At 38.8% G+C, this 19,018-nt stretch overlaps 2 protein-coding genes and 2 long non-coding RNA genes across 4 annotated transcripts; 2 read left to right on the top strand and 2 right to left on the bottom strand.

Annotated features, from left to right (window-relative positions):
• The first annotated feature begins 6,375 nt into the window (after positions 1-6,375).
• On the top strand, positions 6,376-7,027 carry LOC129743255 (uncharacterized). The gene is made up of 3 exons (XR_008736596.1): positions 6,376-6,464; positions 6,522-6,806; positions 6,873-7,027. It is a non-coding gene; the product is annotated as an uncharacterized LOC129743255 (long non-coding RNA).
• Positions 7,028-7,660: 633 nt separating this feature from the next.
• LOC129741932 (uncharacterized) lies at positions 7,661-8,335 on the bottom strand. Its single transcript, XR_008736498.1, has 3 exons — positions 8,247-8,335; positions 7,905-8,189; positions 7,661-7,838 (listed from the first exon to the last, which is right to left on the bottom strand). It is a non-coding gene; the product is annotated as an uncharacterized LOC129741932 (long non-coding RNA).
• A 7,195-nt stretch (positions 8,336-15,530) lies between these two features.
• LOC129747568 (thioredoxin-like protein 4A) lies at positions 15,531-16,168 on the top strand. Its single transcript, XM_055741849.1, has 2 exons — positions 15,531-15,699; positions 15,763-16,168. Exons 1-2 carry the CDS (start codon positions 15,622-15,624, stop codon positions 16,111-16,113), a joined length of 429 nt encoding a protein of 142 aa, XP_055597824.1. The 5' UTR covers positions 15,531-15,621; the 3' UTR covers positions 16,114-16,168.
• Positions 16,169-16,658: 490 nt separating this feature from the next.
• On the bottom strand, positions 16,659-19,006 carry LOC129747989 (leucine--tRNA ligase, cytoplasmic-like). The gene is made up of 3 exons (XM_055742438.1): positions 18,888-19,006; positions 16,961-18,309; positions 16,659-16,903 (listed from the first exon to the last, which is right to left on the bottom strand). The coding sequence occupies exons 1-3, from the start codon at positions 18,995-18,997 to the stop codon at positions 16,695-16,697; spliced, it is 1,668 nt and encodes a 555-aa protein (XP_055598413.1). The 5' UTR covers positions 18,998-19,006; the 3' UTR covers positions 16,659-16,694.
• Between the last annotated feature and the right edge of the window lie 12 nt (positions 19,007-19,018).

The following is a 19,018-nucleotide window of genomic DNA, read 5'->3' as shown; positions in this document are numbered from 1 at the left end:
TTTCGTAGCGTTCGGCGACTAAGTTAAAACTTATTTTAGAAATTGGGGTATCAAATCTTCAATTTCTCTTCAAACATCTCTTCAAAATTTGAATGAACTTAGAAATTAATTTGCATTTAGTAACAAATTTATTAATTTCGCATTTCGACTCTTAACTAACGTTGAGTTGCAAAATACGAAATTCTCAATCTGCTCACAGCCGTTGTAGCTTTTAAACAGAAAATCTTCGGAAAAAAACGTTTTTCCCGGAATTCACTTAAGAGTAGTTTCGGGAACATTGGGAGCTATTAAGGCTGTTCATTATTACTGTTTCTTTCCTTTTTGAGTACTACTCGCTCAAAGTAGAGGTGCCCATGAGGAGATGCTCAGCCCGCAGGAAGCCGTTCCGGACGATGATTTCGATCGATTTCCTGTGCTCTCTTGGCACTATTTCAGGCCCCGTCCTACGTATGAAGCACGGAAAGAGTCCTCGTAAAACGTCCCTTTACGCACTTTCACTCACATACAAGGAAGGGACAGGCACATACAGTTGGATGCACACATATGTATGTATTTAGGTACTGAATGTCGTCAGACTTTCCTGCTTGGCTGATATGCGAAATCAGATAGGCTGTTTCCTGTCGGGTTATTTGCAGATTTCTCTTCTTCTCGATGATGCTGCGACAGTTAAGCAAGAGAAAGGAAAAAAAAGCAGCATGAACTTAACAAAATACGACCATCAAACCAAATCGACAAACCGACTGGCAGTGTGGCAAATGGCACTCATCCATTATGCAGACATAAAATTGCCAAAGCAGACACAAAACCTAATGATTATTTAAATACTGAATGAAGTGCATGGATATAAAGCGTGCCAGAAGACGGTGGAAATGGTTTTTGGGTAAGTTTCAGATCAGACATCTTATGGTATAGAAAAAAAAGGAAAATAAAACCTAAGTCACAGTTGATGTTAAGTGCTAGGTGAAGATTTTTTTGACCTCCGGCCAAAATTTTCCGATTGAAACAGAAGTGAATTTTGTGAGGTTCCTTGGACAGGCAATATTGAACGACTACTTTCTAAGCTGGCTGAAATTAAACCACTTGACGCGTTTGGTTATAATTTGAACCGTGCTAGAAAATCTGAAAAAAATTCATAAAAGTACCCGAAAATCCGGTTCTTGTTATGATCCTCCATTATAATTAAGGAAATATAGGTCATGTCAGCTTGAGACATGGTGACAAAAATTCAACCCGCTCTGCTGGGCTGCTGGCTGCCATATCCGGGAAATTTGGCTCGTGTGTCATCAACCTTGGAATGATTACTTTCTGGCTGATAAATTATTCACTGCCTACATCCAAAACCGCAAGAAAAAATTACGAAACCCAAACTCAGTTTGACAAGTTCATGCGATGCGTTGTGTACAAAATAAAAAGAAAAAACCGCCGCCTTATATTTGTGTTCAGTTGAAACTTTTAAGGTTGAAAAGATTTGTTTTTTTTTTTTTGACTTAGATTCTGGGGAAAATTTAACTTAGCATTATCTTAGAGTTATTTTAAGATATTCGTATATCAGATTTTCTATTGAATATTTCCATGATTGATCATTTAAACATATGTTTGTCGCAACTTTTTACAACAAAATTAAGGTTGAAGCTGAATGTTCAATTCAATGGTCATACTCAGGGAGAAAGGATTCCTACGTTCCATTTATCCCTCAGGAATTTCTCCGTTTCGGACTAACGAACCCCTGTATGTATGCAAAACACGTTGAGGCATATAAAGTTGAAAAAAAAACTGAAATATGAATTCCACGAGCTGCAAGCAGCTGACTCACCACAGAAAAACAGACATGACAAATGGGAAGAAAATTCAAATTTCGTTTGCAATACTCATGTCAGCATATAACCAATACATATTTTTCCTTAGTTGGTAGAATGTTAATTTGCTTTGCTATCCAATCTGCTTGTCGGTGGATTAAACATAACCAAGCTACAGTTCCGGAAAATATGGAGAAGAAAAAAATTAATTCGCTGACAGCGTAAGTTAAGATACCTGGTGCAAAATTTCAACGAAATCTGAGAGAAACTAAATCATATTTCAGCCTTCCCACTGCCAATTTGGTATGAGGGAAAACGAAAGCAAAACAAAACAAGAGGAACAACTCTACCTACATCCATAAGTATCTGCATATGGAAAAAGTTTGCTCATATACTTTGGGGCAAAATTTTACAATCCACCATTTGGGCGGGTGGAACAAATTAGACTTACCTCTCACCGTACAAGGAAAATTGCTCCGGGAAGGTACTCATAAACACAATCGTGTGTAGCAGAAGGAGATACATTTCCTTGATTAGTCTGCTTTGGTTAACCTTTTTTTTGGTTGATGCAGAAATCAGTGTCTTAACAAACGTCCAGAGCTTATAAAAGGTTCATTTGGCTTATGCTTTGATTAAATGTTGAAAAAACCTACCGTGCTATGAATTTATTGCTATCCATATTTTAATGTTGTTTCAGTTAAGTTTCATTATCTTAAAACTTTTTAAAAACGTGTTTTTACCACAATCAAGTTAGAAGACATTCGTAATTTTTTTTTTCATCAACACCATCATAATATATGGATATTAATATCGACGTCCTCTGACCCAAAATTTCAAACCTGAAATCAATTACCCTTCCCTTAAAACTCCCATGGGCAAAATTAAATCTCCATCCATATATTTTAACATCAATATCGCAAAAAAAAAGTCAAAAGTTAGCATGGACGACTCCTTTAGCCGATCAATGACCCTCCTGAATTAATAACCTGGAATCGTTTGCCCCTCCCTCAAAACTCTCATGTGCAAATTTTCATCACAATCCGATGTATAATAACGCCAATATCACTTAAACGATATTTGTCTTGTATGAACGACCCCCTCCAAAAGGGATCATCAGAAAATCTTAAAACATTTTTTATCATTTCTGGTCATAATAAGCATCCGTGCCAAATTTAAGCTCTCAAGGTCTTAATCAGTGATTTTCTAAGTGATCTCTTCCGCCTCCTGCCCAGGATCGTTTAGAGCCTCCAAGAGGGCGGTGAAAGAACTACGCATTTTTGCTGTATCTCCATACAAATTTGTTTGAAAATACTCCTAGAGGGGCGGTTTGCTATGAAATATCGAGACAGGGAGGCGGTGAGTGAAAAATGTTTTAATACCACTGCTATAAAGTAAGGTCGCCAAAATTTTTCCCACCCGCATCCGGGCTGGACAAATCCAGGTGGTTTATCTAAAAACCGGTGTCCCAATACTCTAGCAATATCCGGGCAAATTTGGTCCAAACTCAGGAATTATTCAACAAAACTCAAGAACAAAAACATTTAAAAAAATTATTTTTCATCGAAACACATCAGCTAATTTAAAATCGTGTGGTAAGCTTCCAAAAAACACTTAATGATGATTTTAATAGAAATTCCTTAAAAACTTTGATTTTTGAGGCAAAAATCATATGAGGCTGTCAGAGCCAAAGGGGTATAAGTGACAAAATGGTCGATTTTGAGTTATAGATGCCAAACGATTTTTCACATTTCAAACTATATTTGTTGAATTTTTCGGATTTTTAGAAGTTTATTTACACACATTTACATTCGATAGAAAAATGCAAATTCTTGAAAAATATATGGAAAACGGCAAAACACATCAATTTAAAAGCGTGTTTTCTCGAAATAAGCTTTTATGCACTTATACCCCTTTGGCTCCAAGGGCCTCATATATGATAATTTATTACATTAAGATTTTGGTTTGATTTGTTTTGATTTTGAAGTGAATGAATCCGGGCAAAATTCTTACAAAATCCAAGCTTTTCTATCAAAATCCGGGCAACCTTTCCAAACTTTATATCAAATATCCGGGCAAGTCCGGATAAAACCGGGCAATCTTACCTACTATGAAAAACAAAAATTCATATAAATAGTTTTTTATACAGTAGAACCCCGCTTACCCAGACGATTAATACGAGCCACTATTTCATACCAAATCTATTTATATGTATATAGTAGTATTTTATTACTGCCATGTATTGTTATGAGTAAAAATCAATAACAGTTGAGTAGCCGCGACGATTACGGCCTCCCGCTTACTAACACCACACAAAAGTGAAGTGAATACTCGGCACAAAAAAAACTTTATGAGTTAAATGCCTTAATAAAACTACTTGTAAAAAAAAATGTATTGTTATGCTATTTAATAGCCGTTTCTCACTGGTTTAAAGTCTAAATTCTCCGAAAGACGTACAAAATCCATGTATTTTGCGCCTTGATAATATGCAACTTGTTTGAAGGATAGGGTTTTCAAATGAGGCCCTCAGGTTCTCCAATGTACATCTGGTGCCAAACTCGTTTTTTTTTAGTAATTTTTAACACTTTCTCGATTGAATTAAAACTGCTCGAATTCGAAAAATATATTAAAAACCGAGCACCTTCAAAACTTTGATGCGCGTTTTCTCGAAACTGTCATGTATAGGGTATAGGGTTACCATATCCCACAACACAAAAAGAGTACATTGAAATTATTTACGCAAAAAGTCAGAAGAAACGATAAACAGTAAAACCCCGCTTATCCGCCTATCCAGTTTTCTGAGCTCCCACGTTATCACTCCCATCAGGTTGACACGAGATCCATATATTTATCGAGCTTTGCGCCCGGGTGGTATGCAAAAGGATGTACATTAGAACCCCGCTTACCCGAGGTAGTCGGGAGATGGACCACCTCGGATCTGTGAAACCTCGGATCAAACGAAATACATTGACAAACCCTATCCGTTTGCTCTGGTATTGCATATCATCCAGGCGCATAGCTCGGGGCTTACATGGATTTTATTTTTCCATTCAATCGACGTTTCTTACAAGTTAAGACTTCATACATGTAAAAAATGTCAATTTATTAGCTTAACAAAATATCGCGATGATAAAACACACTTTTGCATGGATTTTATACAATAGTGGCTCGGATAACGCGAAAACTCGAATAACCGGAGCTCGGATACGCGGGGTTTTACCACTGGTTTTACTACACATATTTCGTGTTATCTGAGGTGACACCGAGATATTTCAATTCAACCAAAAACTGCCAATATATTGGAATTACTTGGCTTATATGACAATTATAAATTTTCTTTCAAAATATTTTTGTATTACACCTAAATTTTGGGCATGTTGATATTTGTTTTCATACTCAAAGGCGCTTATCGCACTCGCTTTTCATAACGACTAAAAATGCGGGTTAATTAAAACAAGATGGTAATGTTATTTGTTTGAATTTCGTTCTTAGTTTTGGCATAAGATGCGAAACAACATCATAAAATGGAAGAAACACGTTGGTTTTCCTGATCAAATGTCTTTCAACAAAAAAAGAGTACATTTGGTAAAAATTCACAAAAAGAAGAGTACGCCCATTTTTCGATCGAAAAAGAATACATGTACTCTTAAAAGAGTACGTATAGTATCCCTAATCATGTAAGCCAGGAATGAGCAAACTGCAAACAGCGGCCCGCGAGACCTTCTTGTGCGGCCCGCGAAGCTTTTCTCTAATTGAATTAATTTAAATTTTTCTACTATAGATTTTCAGTTATCATAAAATACTAGTCAAAAATTTTCACTTATATTAACGACGTTTTCTTTATTGAGAATATACATTTGCTTCAAACTTCGAAAAAAGCAAATAAAAAAAATCTAAGGACCGCTAATGAGCACATGAAGATGATTAGGAGGCGTCCATTAATTACGTAACGCTCCTAGGGAGGGGGAGGGAGTAAGCTCGAGCGTTACGAATTGTGACATGGGGGATGGGGGGAGGTATGCTCATCGTTACGTAACGATTTTTTCCTTAAAAATTTTTGCTTAATCAGCGCAGCTATTTTGATGTCATGCAATTTTTGCAGAATAATATGCGAACCAAAATCAGCTTAAAATTTGTAAGCTTCAACATTTTTTTTTTTTTTTGTTTCGATTATAGTCGTTTTACCATCATTATGGCATTCGCGACTTTATCAACGTTGCAGTTGGCGGATCGTTATTGAAAAACTATCCGGTACAACTGCGTTCGATGTTTACTCTTGGGCTTGAACTCGCGGACATCGGCTCAGGAGGCAACAGACTTGCCAACTGAGCTATATCACAAGCCCCCATCTAAGCTTCAACATGATTGAACCCCCAGGCCATTTTAAAACCTTGAGCGAGCAATTTCGCGCTTAGGGTTGCGTTCAAAGCCGTAAATTGGGGTTTTAATTCTAAACGTACATCTGTCAAGTCAGCTGATTGTACCGATTACACACATACGAATTCAATCCAGAGCAAACTTTACACAAAAAAATCTTCCATTTGTATGTATATATCATTTCAACGACTTTTTTCTTGTGTGTTTTAGTAACACAGGCGAAAAAATCTTGACAACCATGTCAGTTATTTTTCTCAACGGTCGGACAAACACGCGTCGAAGATTGTGCTTTCGGTAAATTTTAGTAGTTTTAAGCCTTTATATTTAGTAATTTTACTTTGGATTCAGCAGGAAACAGAAGAGGATCGAGAGGTTCGTGAATTAAAACGAGTAGCAGTACGAGCGGCTTCAAATTGCTAAAAAGCGGTCTCCGGAAATTCGACTCTACTGGTGTGGTGAAAATGGCGCTGCATGACAAAAAATGCAATAATTACCCAAAACGGAAACCCCAATTATGCTGCCGGCTGCCGAACACAGTGCAGCGCTTCCCGAGGCCTTCTAAACTGTCATCCGAAGCCAAAACACCAGCAGCAATCTGCTGTTTCTGGGGGAGCAGTTAGGAGAGTTTCTGATAAGGTAAAGTATTTTTACTTTAATCAGTGGAACTATTTAATCTGATTGTGTATAATCTTTTCTTTACAGAAAAACTATTGTCGAGACTACCGAATTCGTAGCTACGCATGTACGCTCCAACAACTGCACACAGTTTCCATCGTAATGAATCGCTGAAAAACTTTAGGAAGTGACCCGAATGGATCTAAATTTGATTGTTAAATTATGGTTTCGATTGTTATAAGTTGAAGGAACTTTGAATAAAATTTAAAAAAAAATTTACCCAATTCAATTTTTTCACCCCATTTTGAAAATAATGATTGAATGCAGGATTTACACGCACACATACGCACTAAAATTTTTGAACTCACCCACACAAAAGCACGTACCCATCTCACCAATACTATTGAACCATGACAGATGTCAACCAGGGCTGTCATTTTGAACCGGGAAAACCATTTCAAGTAGAATCGGTTGGGCCATTTAATGCTTGAATTCAATGGGAGGAATGCTTGAAGAATGCTTGGAATCCAAGCATTCTTTCAAGCATTCCAAGCATTTATTTTGTTAAGCGGGAACCTACCCGCTTAACAAAATAAATGCTTGGAATGCTTGGATTCCAAGCATTCTTCAAGCATTCCTCCCATTGAATTCAAGCATTAAATGGCCCAACCGATTCTACTTGAAATGGTTTTCCCGGTTCAAAATGACAGCCCTGGTTGACATCTGTCATGGTTCAATAGTATTGGTGAGATGGGTACGTGCTTTTGTGTGGGTGAGTTCAAAAATTTTAGTGCGTATGTGTGCGTGTAAATCCTGCATTCAATCATTATTTTCAAAATGGGGTGAAAAAATTGAATTGGGTAAATTTTTTTTGAAATTTTATTCAAAGTTCCTTCAACTTATAACAATCGAAACCATAATTTAACAATCAAATTTAGATCCATTCGGGTCACTTCCTAAAGTTTTTCAGCGATTCATTACGATGGAAACTGTGTGCAGTTGTTGGAGCGTACATGCGTAGCTACGAATTCGGTAGTCTCGACAATAGTTTTTCTGTAAAGAAAAGATTATACACAATCAGATTAAATAGTTCCACTGATTAAAGTAAAAATACTTTACCTTATCAGAAACTCTCCTAACTGCTCCCCCAGAAACAGCAGATTGCTGCTGGTGTTTTGGCTTCGGATGACAGTTTAGAAGGCCTCGGGAAGCGCTGCACTGTGTTCGGCAGCCGGCAGCATAATTGGGGTTTCCGTTTTGGGTAATTATTGCATTTTTTGTCATGCAGCGCCATTTTCACCACACCAGTAGAGTCGAATTTCCGGAGACCGCTTTTTAGCAATTTGAAGCCGCTCGTACTGCTACTCGTTTTAATTCACGAACCTCTCGATCCTCTTCTGTTTCCTGCTGAATTCAAAGTAAAATTACTAAATATAAAGGCTTAAAACTACTAAAATTTACCGAAAGCACAATCTTCGACGCGTGTTTGTCCGACCGTTGAGAAAAATAACTGACATGGTTGTCAAGATTTTTTCGCCTGTGTTACTAAAACACACAAGAAAAAAGTCGTTGAAATGATATATACATACAAATGGAAGATTTTTTTGTGTAAAGTTTGCTCTGGATTGAATTCGTATGTGTGTAATCGGTACAATCAGCTGACTTGACAGATGTACGTTTAGAATTAAAACCCCAATTTACGGCTTTGAACGCAACCCTACGCGCGAAATTGCTCGCTCAAGGTTTTAAAATGGCCTGGGGGATGGCCTGGGGGTAGTTTTTAACCTTTCCTCTTTAAAGATTCTGAGATACACTCCTTAAAATGTGTATTGGATAACCGTGTAATATCCGTTGGAAACCGAATATAAGGTACATTTCCCCCAAGAACTTAGTTCAACCTTGAGACGGGAATTTTACTATTTTTCTCAATTGATTCGAAAAATGCAATTTTGGTTATTCCGACGAATATTAATAAGTGGAGTATATTTTGCATTACAAGTTATTCTCCTTGAACAAAATAAATTAAACAAGGTAGATTCTCACCCAAGCAACCAAAAGTCGCGATTTTACTTAACTCCGAACTCCGAAGTTCACATTTGGCTGAAAAAATGTATTACGGGAACTTCAGGTGACTCTTGTCGCGTAAAAGTTACTCAGGAACTTCCATCGCCCTTTGAAAGGTTAACCTATCGATAACGGAACTTCTAAGCGCTTTTAATGGAACTTCTTTCAAGACGGTCGATAACGTTCGCGTAACATTCCAAAACGCACCATTAAGATACTTGAAGGTGTTTAAAGAACCTATATGGGAAATCTAAGCGACATGTCAAAAATGTTTTTCAAGAAGGTCGATAACGTTCGCGTAACATTCTAAAGCGCACCATTAAGATACTTGAAGGTGTTTTAAAGAACCTATATGGGAATTTTAAGCGACATGTCAAAAATGTCTGTCAATTTCTTGTCATGGTATTTGTTTTGTTTATATCTGTACTGATATTTACAAATGGAATTCAAGATTTTTTCGAATTTTTCTTATAAATGTTGAATAAGATATTCGAATAAATTTTTGATGATGCGAATTTTTGTTATGATTCATATTGTGTACTGAAAGTCCTTTGAACGAAATAAGGTACCATCTATTGACCAACCCACTCAATCATCTCAAATGACATTAAGTTTAAATACTATAATCATTACAGTGGCAATTGATAGATTCCGAGGTGGACAGGTTTGCAGCGGAATCGGCGATGGCCGTACGGATAGTGACTTGATGGAAACTGGTTTTATCCCGGGGAAATAAAACGCACGCGACTAGTGTGAAAATATACGTTAATCGGGAGAAAAGCTAACTTAGACCTAAACCGTCCGTTGGCGCACGACAGTGTAGCCAAACGAGACGAACACGCTTATAATATTTTATCCACAAGGGGTGCACAGTAGCACATATTCTAACACTCCTCCTCTACTTGTGCCCCTTGGTTACTCTCAAGACCGATCAGCTCCGTAACCTTCCTCGCATGTTCCTGCTACTGCCCCTGCTTCTCTGGACGAGATGCTGACGCAAGATTTACGCCGGCTCGCCCACCAGCAGCAGCTCCTCCGACAAAGCAAACCACAACTGCTGCGGTTATCCTGCGAGAACCTGGGTCACTGGCCGATTCAGCATCGACGAACTCCTCGATATTCCGGTCCTTGACACCATCGAGTTTCAGACTCAAACCACCGGTCCTATAGCAAATCAGCGGAGCTACCACTCCGTCGGAATTCATCCCGCAACGCTGCTTATCGCCTCTAGCCAGGAGACGCGCCTTGTACCTTGCCGCCTCACCAGACTCTATCACCCGAGCGTTACGTTCCGGACAATTCTTTGCTTCGGCAAACGACACTGGTTCCACTACTATTTGAGCGACCAAACCAGAAACCTCCGAGCCGAACCCATAGGACTCCTCCTTCACGCACAAAGGATTTCCTGCTGACATTCCAGGAGTAAACTGCTCCTCCTCACTTTGAGCTCCTCCCAAATTTTCTAGCTGATAGCTTTCCTTCGGAACACTCACTTTTCCCGCTCTGTAAGCAAACTCTAGCTTACGGCGTCCATTCTTCCGGTGCCACTGGTGTTGAGAGAATTTATTTTGCTGCTTCATCTCACACTTCCCAACAGTCTCCACCATCTTCAGGTGGTACAAATCACCTGACCGTATGCCCTTCACCACCACTTTCCCTGATTGGTCACGAATGTCACAATCGTTCTTCCTGAAAAGCACTTCGAAGTTCTTTGCTGTCAACTTTGGCACAGACAGCAAACTTGTATTCAATGAAGGCACATATAAAACATCCGTCAGCGTAATTGTCACTGTTTCACCGCAGCCATCAACACCAGTCACCACAACCGTACCACATCCGGCCGACTTCACTACTGAGCCATCCGCGAGAACAACATCCCGAGCACACTTTTCCTTGAGCGACGTAAATGCTCCTTTCTCGTTCCACATATGACTGCTGGCTCCACTGTCGATCACACAGCACTTTAGCGTTTTCCTCCCAGCCATAAACAAAACAGCATTTCGCTCTGTTGCTCGCTCAGCTCTCCCCGGCTCACTTTTTCTTCTGTTGCCCTCCAAATCTGGGCAATCGCGCTTGTAGTGGCCCTTTTCCCGGCACTGGAAACATCGCACTTCCGATTTTCCCCCAAAAGCTTTTCGCGAACCCGATTCGCTCTTCAGCACTCTCGTTTCCCCGGATGAATCGCCCGAATGTTCCTTTCGGCGCTCCCATTCATCCAAGAGTTTGGATTTCATCAACTGAATTGTCAAATCCTCGTCCGGTCGTCCCTCCAGCGCTGTTACTAAGCCACCATACGATTCGGGCAAACTTCGCAAAATCATCGCGATTTTCAGCGAATCTTCCATTTCCTGCCTCGCATTTTGCAACCGATCAAACAGCTCTTCGATTTCACAAAGGTGCGATTCCAAATCGCCACCTTCCCGCAGATTCAAATTGCACAACTTTTTCAGCACTGACACTCTGGAAGTCACGGTGCACTTCTCGTGATACCTCCGCAAACACTCCCAAAAATCACGAGCCGACTGGGATGCTTTCACCAAACCGTACTGGTTCTCTTCTATGCAGAGCCCCATTGTCGCTCGAGCCTTTTTGTCATCCGCTGACCACTTTGCCGTCACTGGTTCCGGTTTTCGCTCCTCCACCACATAAAATAGTCCTTCCCTGGTTAGGAGCATTTCCATCCGGAACTTCCAGGATGACCAGTTCTGATTATCCAGCTTCACAAATTTGCAGATTGCTTCCATTTTTGCTGCCACGGAAAAATCCAACCGCACACCACAAGCAAAAAACGCACTAGAGCAAATTTCTTCTCCCGCACCGAAATTTCAAATTTCGCAAAATGGCGGACCACCGCAACACACGCAATTCACTTTTCGCGACTGTTCCGATCAGCACAAATCACTTCCGGAAAACATCCACTGGGCCCATAACCTGATAGATTCCGAGGTGGACAGGTTTGCAGCGGAATCGGCGATGGCCGTACGGATAGTGACTTGATGGAAACTGGTTTTATCCCGGGGAAATAAAACGCACGCGACTAGTGTGAAAATATACGTTAATCGGGAGAAAAGCTAACTTAGACCTAAACCGTCCGTTGGCGCACGACAGTGTAGCCAAACGAGACGAACACGCTTATAATATTTTATCCACAAGGGGTGCACAGTAGCACATATTCTAACAGCAATTAGCTATTGCTGGATTGGTCGAGAGGCTGGTGAGTTTCATTGCAACCTAGACAGCAGCGGTTCAATTCTCTAGGCGTGTAAGCAGCTTTTGTAATCAAAACAATATAATTAAAATCAATGAGATAGACCATGATAGACCGGCAACCTAGCAATCTGACATGTGGTTGTCAGAGCAATCTGTCAATCGGATTTTTTTTTCGGCGCGTAGAAGTTTCTTGACATTCTCTTAGAAGCTGAATAGCGTTCTCTACAGCCACCTAAACGAACTTGAAAGTAGCTTTAAGAACTTAAATTTTGGGCTGATTAGCATTCTCTTCAGACACAAAAGAGAGCTGATTAAGCTTCTATGGAACCTTTTTAAGGGAATTCTGGTTGCTTGGGCAGTTAACAAGCACAGAGCAACTCGGAATAAGACAATAATTTTATGATTATTAAGAGTATCAGCAGCGGTCAGGTGTCAAAGCTATAATAACACTCTATTTCGACACTTCGACGGCGCACCGCAAGGTTTCAAACCAGGTGTTATTTTGCTCCTGGGTGTTAAAAAAGCAAGCCAGGAGTCAAATATGAATACCGACCAGCTCCTGATTTGACAGGTGCTAAAGTGTCTAGGGAAAATTTAGAAGAGAAAATAGCAACAAACAACAACAACACCTATCGATGCGTCACCAGTGGCAAAAATGGAAACCAGTTTAGCACTTACCGGTGCGCAAATAAGCTGCTAAAGCTAAAATAAGACCGAAAATGTGTCCCGGGTTAACACCTGGGATAGCACCTACCGGTACTGGTGCTCTAAGAGGCGATTTGAATAGATATTAATTCCGTTTTGAAGAACGTTAAAAAATTTTATGTTAAAATCTTTTCTGACCTTCGAAAATCAGTATATAAAAACATGAGAATATGGGGGGGGGGGGGGTAATTATCAGCGTTACGTAATTTTCATAGGGGGGTACGTCGAAGTGTTACGATTTGTGACATACGGGAGGGAGAGGGTTGAAAAAGTGCATTTTTGCGTTACGTAATTTATGGATGCCGCCTTATTAATGTTTCACTTCCGTCAAAGATGAAGCTGTATGCTCAACAAATATTTTGATGAAAAATATATTATTTCTAGATCAAATTAGGTAAAAGCCACTAATTTCATGACATTTAAATTCTGGGAAAAAAATGAATCCTTAACAAGTAAAATTTATTTGTTACAAGAAATTTAATCTTTTCACTTTGAAAATAACAAATTCAAAAAAATTCTCATAAATCAACGATACAAATCCTATCATTTTTAGCCGACCACTTTCTAGATTTTGCAATTAAGTTTTTCTTCAATCCTTCAGTTTTTCAGTCTTGAATTCTGCATTTTCCCGATCCTATCTCCAATCGTTGTCGGTTTATCCTTCGGTGCATGATTTCTCTTCCGGATATTCAGAGTCGTGAGCCAACATTTTAAAAAATCGCATATGAGTTTAAGTGAAACCATTGACCCTTCTACCCCAGAATGTCATGTAATGATGTCCTTATTCCTATGCCTATCCCAGTAGCGTAAAAATTTAATTGAAAAAATCTTTTCGAATTTTTAGAAACAATTAACCAATCGAGAATGTAAATCTTGGTTACAGATTTGTTGACAAAATTGGTTTAACCCTTCGTATCATAATTTGACATTTTTCCTTAAAAATAATGTCAAACAGTCGGAAATGATGTGTTAATTAAAAAAAAATTAAATAAATTACGATGTTTCACTTTTCCCATACACTAATTGTTGTAAATTTGTTACTTTATGAAACGAAGTGTTAATATTCATGAAATTACAGCTTTTGCGTATCATCTTATTACGAATTTCATAACAAAAAAATGTTCATTTTACCGTTTAAAGGAAAAAAAATCAGAGCTTAGATAGCAATTTTTATTTTTCAAACAACGAATCCATGTTCAACTCTGAATAGACAGCGGTTTAAAAAGGAAAAATAACCTTGGAAAATTTCCGTTTTCTGAGAAAAAAAAAGTTGAGCAAACGATATTTATGTTTAAAAAGACGAAGTTTTGGGGAAAAAAAATCAAATACCTATTTGAAAAAAAATATACAACGTCTAGAATTTTTTTTAAATAATTTATGTACCTAAAGTTTTTTTTAATAACCTAGCAGTTTATTTTTATACCCTGGGAAAATGGGTTTACAATTCCTACTGACGGTTTTCTATCTCTAGTGCAAGCTTCGTATGAAAAAAAAAACGCCTAGATGTTATTCTAAAATTTCTCATCCAGACGTAAAAAATGGTCTAAAAATTATTTTTTTTAGAGAACATCCAGGCGTTTTCTTAATACAAGCCACAGTTTTTAGAGAGTTTTATACAATAATTTTAGCATTAAATGACTTGCCTGTTTCTTCATGTAACGAAAATAATCACATATTTGCTGGTTTTTTGACAAACTGTGATTTTAAAATGAAATAAACTCCTTTGATTTCAATGCAATTTGGGTACCAAACCAAAATGACTGTGTGGTACTAAAATGCCGATTCGGAAATTTTTCTTCTCTTTCACCTTTTTGATCATAACAAGGAAGCTGGAAATTTGTATTTTCCAGCTCGAGTTGATATAAGTTGTTTGTTTGAAGAAAAAAAACACCAGAATTATTTCCGATCCATTTTCGTATTGATAAAATTGATAAAGGTTATAATATAATTGCTCATCTTTATTCTCAATGTCCTGGATGATTATACCTTTACCTTGATACAAATCCACAGCTAAAATCTGGGCCTTAAAATTCACTTCCAAGTACAAAAAACCGGAAAAATAACCGAATTTATAAGAGAGTTATGGGAATTTCGAAACAGCCAAAACCATTTGGAATATTTATACGAACTCAACATTATCGTCGTGCTCGAATTTGTTTACTGCGATTTTTTACATCAAAAGAATGTAAGATTAGAGACCTTTTGCAACTCAAATTATGTGCACGTTTTCGATGTAATATCGCAACACTTTTTTTGCTGTGTAGGCGTTTAATCAGTCGTTTTCATCCAAGCGTTTTTAACTTGAAGCTAGGAAGCGTGTCCATCAAAATTCTTTAAACCATTACTATCGACAATCTATTCAATAACACGAGAGGAAATTTTAAAAATGTTTTCTTAACATACTTTAAAACGAAAAAAAAAACAGAAAAACGAATGTGCTTGCATGCAAGTTCGTGATCGTTTCATTTTCCTGAAAAGAATCAACCCTGGCGAAAATGAGCAAAACTGCATGACTACTCGAATGTTTTGAAACAGGAAGGCGATTTGAAAATGTCTCAACGTAAAATGATATGCGATTTTAAAAACCAGTTCGTTTGAAGAAAACAATTGAAACTAATGACTATCAAAAAGAAAACCATCGTAACAAATTTAATTATCATGATTTTGTCCTAAAATTCATTACTTAACATTCATATTTTAAAGGGTATATGACCTTTAGAATATTTACTACTGGAAAGTTTGTTTTGGTTTAATCGTACACAAATCGTGTTCTGCAGCGCTGTGCGTTTACATTATCTTCACACATAAAATAATAGTTTTTCTCGAAAAAAGGTGCATTAAACCATAACTTGCAAAGATGTCTTATATGTTAGCACATTTACACAACGGCTGGCAAGTGGACCAGGCCATTCTCTCCGAGGAAGACCGAGTTGTGGTAAGTAGAAATTTCTAGAAGCCTCCGGAACAAATTTTGCCTAAATCGAATCATGCTTTCCAGGTTATCCGATTCGGGCACGATTGGGACCCCTCCTGCATGAAAATGGACGAGGTGCTGTACAGCATCGCGGAAAAGGTGAAAAACTTTGCCGTCATCTATCTGGTGGACATAACGGCGGTACCGGATTTTAACAAGATGTACGAATTGTACGACCCCTGTACGGTGATGTTTTTCTTCCGGAACAAGCACATCATGATCGATTTGGGCACCGGTAACAATAACAAAATTAATTGGCCGCTAGAGGACAAGCAGGAGATGATCGACATCGTGGAGACGGTGTATCGGGGGGCACGAAAAGGTCGGGGTCTGGTGGTGTCCCCGAAGGACTATTCGACCAAGTATCGCTACTAGGTTGAAGGTATTATGCTTAGTTTTATCAAATTATTTATGAATAAGGATATGTGTATGGCTGAAAATGAGAACATAGTTTTGAAAATCATTTTAGAGAACCTCCTTTTACCCCTTAGTTTATTTCAGATTTTTTAAACTTATTTTTAAAAACATAGAGGACCAAATAACCACAAAGGTATATCGTTCTTAACATTATGCTCTATTGTTATATGAGCACCAATTATGTCTTCTTGACAGTCCTTAGTGTGATAAGTTGATTTTTTCTTCTGAGGCTCAGAACTTATCATCTTCATTTCTGATTAAATTCAGTTCATTGTTCATCTTCTTCCGCAAAAAAAGCATAAAGGTATTTGCATTAAAATTTTAGATTTCGCCTACCTTTTGATTAAATTTGAAAACTTTTTTTTCTTGAAAAACCGATCAAATTAAACGGTCATCTTATTTGAAAACATTTTATACAGAGAGGTGATATCATTGAAGAAACAAATTAGCAAAAAATTTATTTTATTCATTTAAATAAGAAATTTTAATGTTTATTTAGCAACTTTCCACCAAAAATCGTTCAACGATACCGGTTAAGTTTAATTGATAACATAGATGAAGCTGGTTCCGATATTATGGTTCTGAAGCTTTCCGTTGCTGAGAAATACCTGCTTCTTCTCAACATCCACCTTGAAAGAACCCTCCTCCAGGCTGGTTTTGCCGCTGCGATAGTCCTGGAAGTTCGGGATTTTCCGGGGACCCATGATCGGGTCCTCGAATCTCAGAATTTCCAGAGTTCGAATATCAGCTGTGGAAAAAAGATCGTTGAAGTTTCTTTGAAAAAAGTCCAAAATCAATGGTTTACCTTTGAATCCGATTTGCTTGGCTAGCTTCTCTTTCAGACTGGTCAAGGTGTCCCCATCGGACAGATGAATATTCACCGTAAACAGTCCGGATCGCTCGATTGGATTTTCCAGAACAACGGCCACAAATGGTTTCACGCTAAAGACGATATACGGCACGCCGGGACGCACTTCTTCCTTCATCTTTTCCGGTGCGTCCGGTTCATCAGTGAAACGGATGCTGAGCGATTCCACCTCCAGGGTACTCTTGAGATATTCGAGATTTTTCTCGAGAACCTCGCGTTCATCGAAGTCGAGTGTCACATCCATAGCACTTTTGCCAGGTCCTCCCGAAGACTCAACACGTTCCCGTACCATCTGAGCGAAAGGCATCACTCGCTTCATGTACTTCTTGAGGATTTCTTTTTTGCCAAGTTCCACGGCGATGATTTTGTTGTCGGGGAAACCTTTGTTCTTCTCGAACAGCTCCCGCATTGTATCGAGTACGCAGGATTGCCAAGGAGGGAAAGTTTTTGCGACCCAAATTATACCGTCACTAGGTTTTAGAGCGGGCGCTGGAGGAAGAGCTTTTCCGCCCTTGGTTTTCGTTTGCGATACACTCTTCAGATTGACGCGGAACGAATGAGCGGCATCCATCAGGTAGGTTGAACATTTGATTTTCTTTTCGTCTATGGTTCCAACTTGAGGCCAAGATGCTTTCATGATACTGGATTTGTTTCCGAGCAATTCCCAAACGTATTCGGCTACATGGGGACAAATGGGAGCAATCAGTAGGGCCTGTCGGCGAATGAATTCAAGAACCAAGTCTACGTGCATTCCATCTGCGCCGCACAGCTCTCTATACTTGTCTCTGGCAGATTGAAATTCGAAGAACCCTGTACGTAGAGCTTCCTTGTACAACATCTTCTTGTAGTATTCATCCGTTTCCTTAGTCTTTAGGTTCATTTCGCTTAGAAAAACGGCATCGTTGAAATCATCTTGTTTGCCTTTTCTCAAAGCAGCCTTCGAAGCCAGCGTTTCCTTAACCCATTCGATAAAAGTGTACAATCTCAGAATTCCAGCATCGGCCGAACTCTCAACGAAGTTAGCATCCTCGATACTATCTCCGGCATCAGCTAAGCACAGACGCGTTCCGTCGGCGCTGAATTTGACAATCGCCTCATACAGTGTCAAAAAGTTGCCTTCCGACTTGGACATTTTGGCAGAGTTCAGCAACAAATGTCCATTGCAACGGACGCCTCGGGGCCACTTGCTAGGTTCGTTGGGCCAAATCGCCACATGGTTGTAGAGATAGAACGTCAAATGATTTTGGATGAGATCTTTTCCCGAAACTCGCAGGTCTACCGGGTACCTGTTGGAACCAATGAGAAAAAAAAAATGATAACATTACAATTCAATCAGCTGAGATGAGATAAACGTGTAAAATTTACTAAAAACCTGGATGTTTTTAAGTTAAAAAAAATTGTGCGAAGAGCGGGTAAGAAAACTTTCTTATTGCTGAAAACCAATTCAGAAACGAAACATAAAATCTAAGGCATGAAACTTGAGATGCTAGACACGAGATGTGAGACTAAACTTCCGAACCCTGAGACCTGAGATTTGAAACCCGAGCATGAAACACAATGGACACGAAATACGAGACATAAGACCAAAGACACATGACACAAAAACCTGAAACCTGAGACATGAGATCTAAAACCTTCACCTTAAGCATGAGATCTGATACGTAATAAAGTGTCCAATCTTTTCAGGCATTTGTCTTTTGCCTCATATCTCAGGTTTAGTGTTTCAAGTCCTAAGTTTCAGGGCTCAGGTATCATATCTTATAGAAGTTCTCAGGTATCAGTGCTCATGGTCTCAGGCACTTGACTAAATTTTCGACTGACTATTCTGTTTCACAAACAGGTTATCATTCAACGAAAGTCTTACCAATAATTGAATTCTCGCTTCATCCTTTCCAGATGTTCCTTCTTGATCTTACTGCCAGCGGGTAGTTTAGCGTCAGCAAAGAAAATATAGTCCCACACAGCCGGGGTCATATCGGCTGGTTTAATTCCTAG

Source organism: Uranotaenia lowii, chromosome 2 (assembly GCF_029784155.1).
Source record: "Uranotaenia lowii strain MFRU-FL chromosome 2, ASM2978415v1, whole genome shotgun sequence".
NCBI classification, from domain to species: Eukaryota; Metazoa; Arthropoda; class Insecta; order Diptera; family Culicidae; genus Uranotaenia; species Uranotaenia lowii.
Note: the sequence above shows the minus strand (reverse complement) of the source record. Positions and strands in the feature narration are given on the sequence as shown.

Bases quoted from the DNA above. Each gene is read 5' to 3' on its own strand.
- LOC129747568 (XM_055741849.1), top strand. From the start codon at position 15,622: ATGTCTTATATGTTAGCACATTTACACAACGGCTGGCAAGTGGACCAG. The intron at 15,700-15,762 runs GTAAGTAGAAAT...CATGCTTTCCAG, and splicing joins CCGAGGAAGACCGAGTTGTG to GTTATCCGATTCGGGCACGA.
- LOC129747989 (XM_055742438.1), bottom strand. From the start codon at position 18,997: ATGACCCCGGCTGTGTGGGACTATATTTTCTTTGCTGACGCTAAACTA. The intron at 18,310-18,887 runs GTAAGACTTTCG...TGGTTCCAACAG, and splicing joins AAGCGAGAATTCAATTATTG to GTACCCGGTAGACCTGCGAG. The intron at 16,904-16,960 runs GTAAACCATTGA...TTTTTTCCACAG, and splicing joins CAAGCAAATCGGATTCAAAG to CTGATATTCGAACTCTGGAA.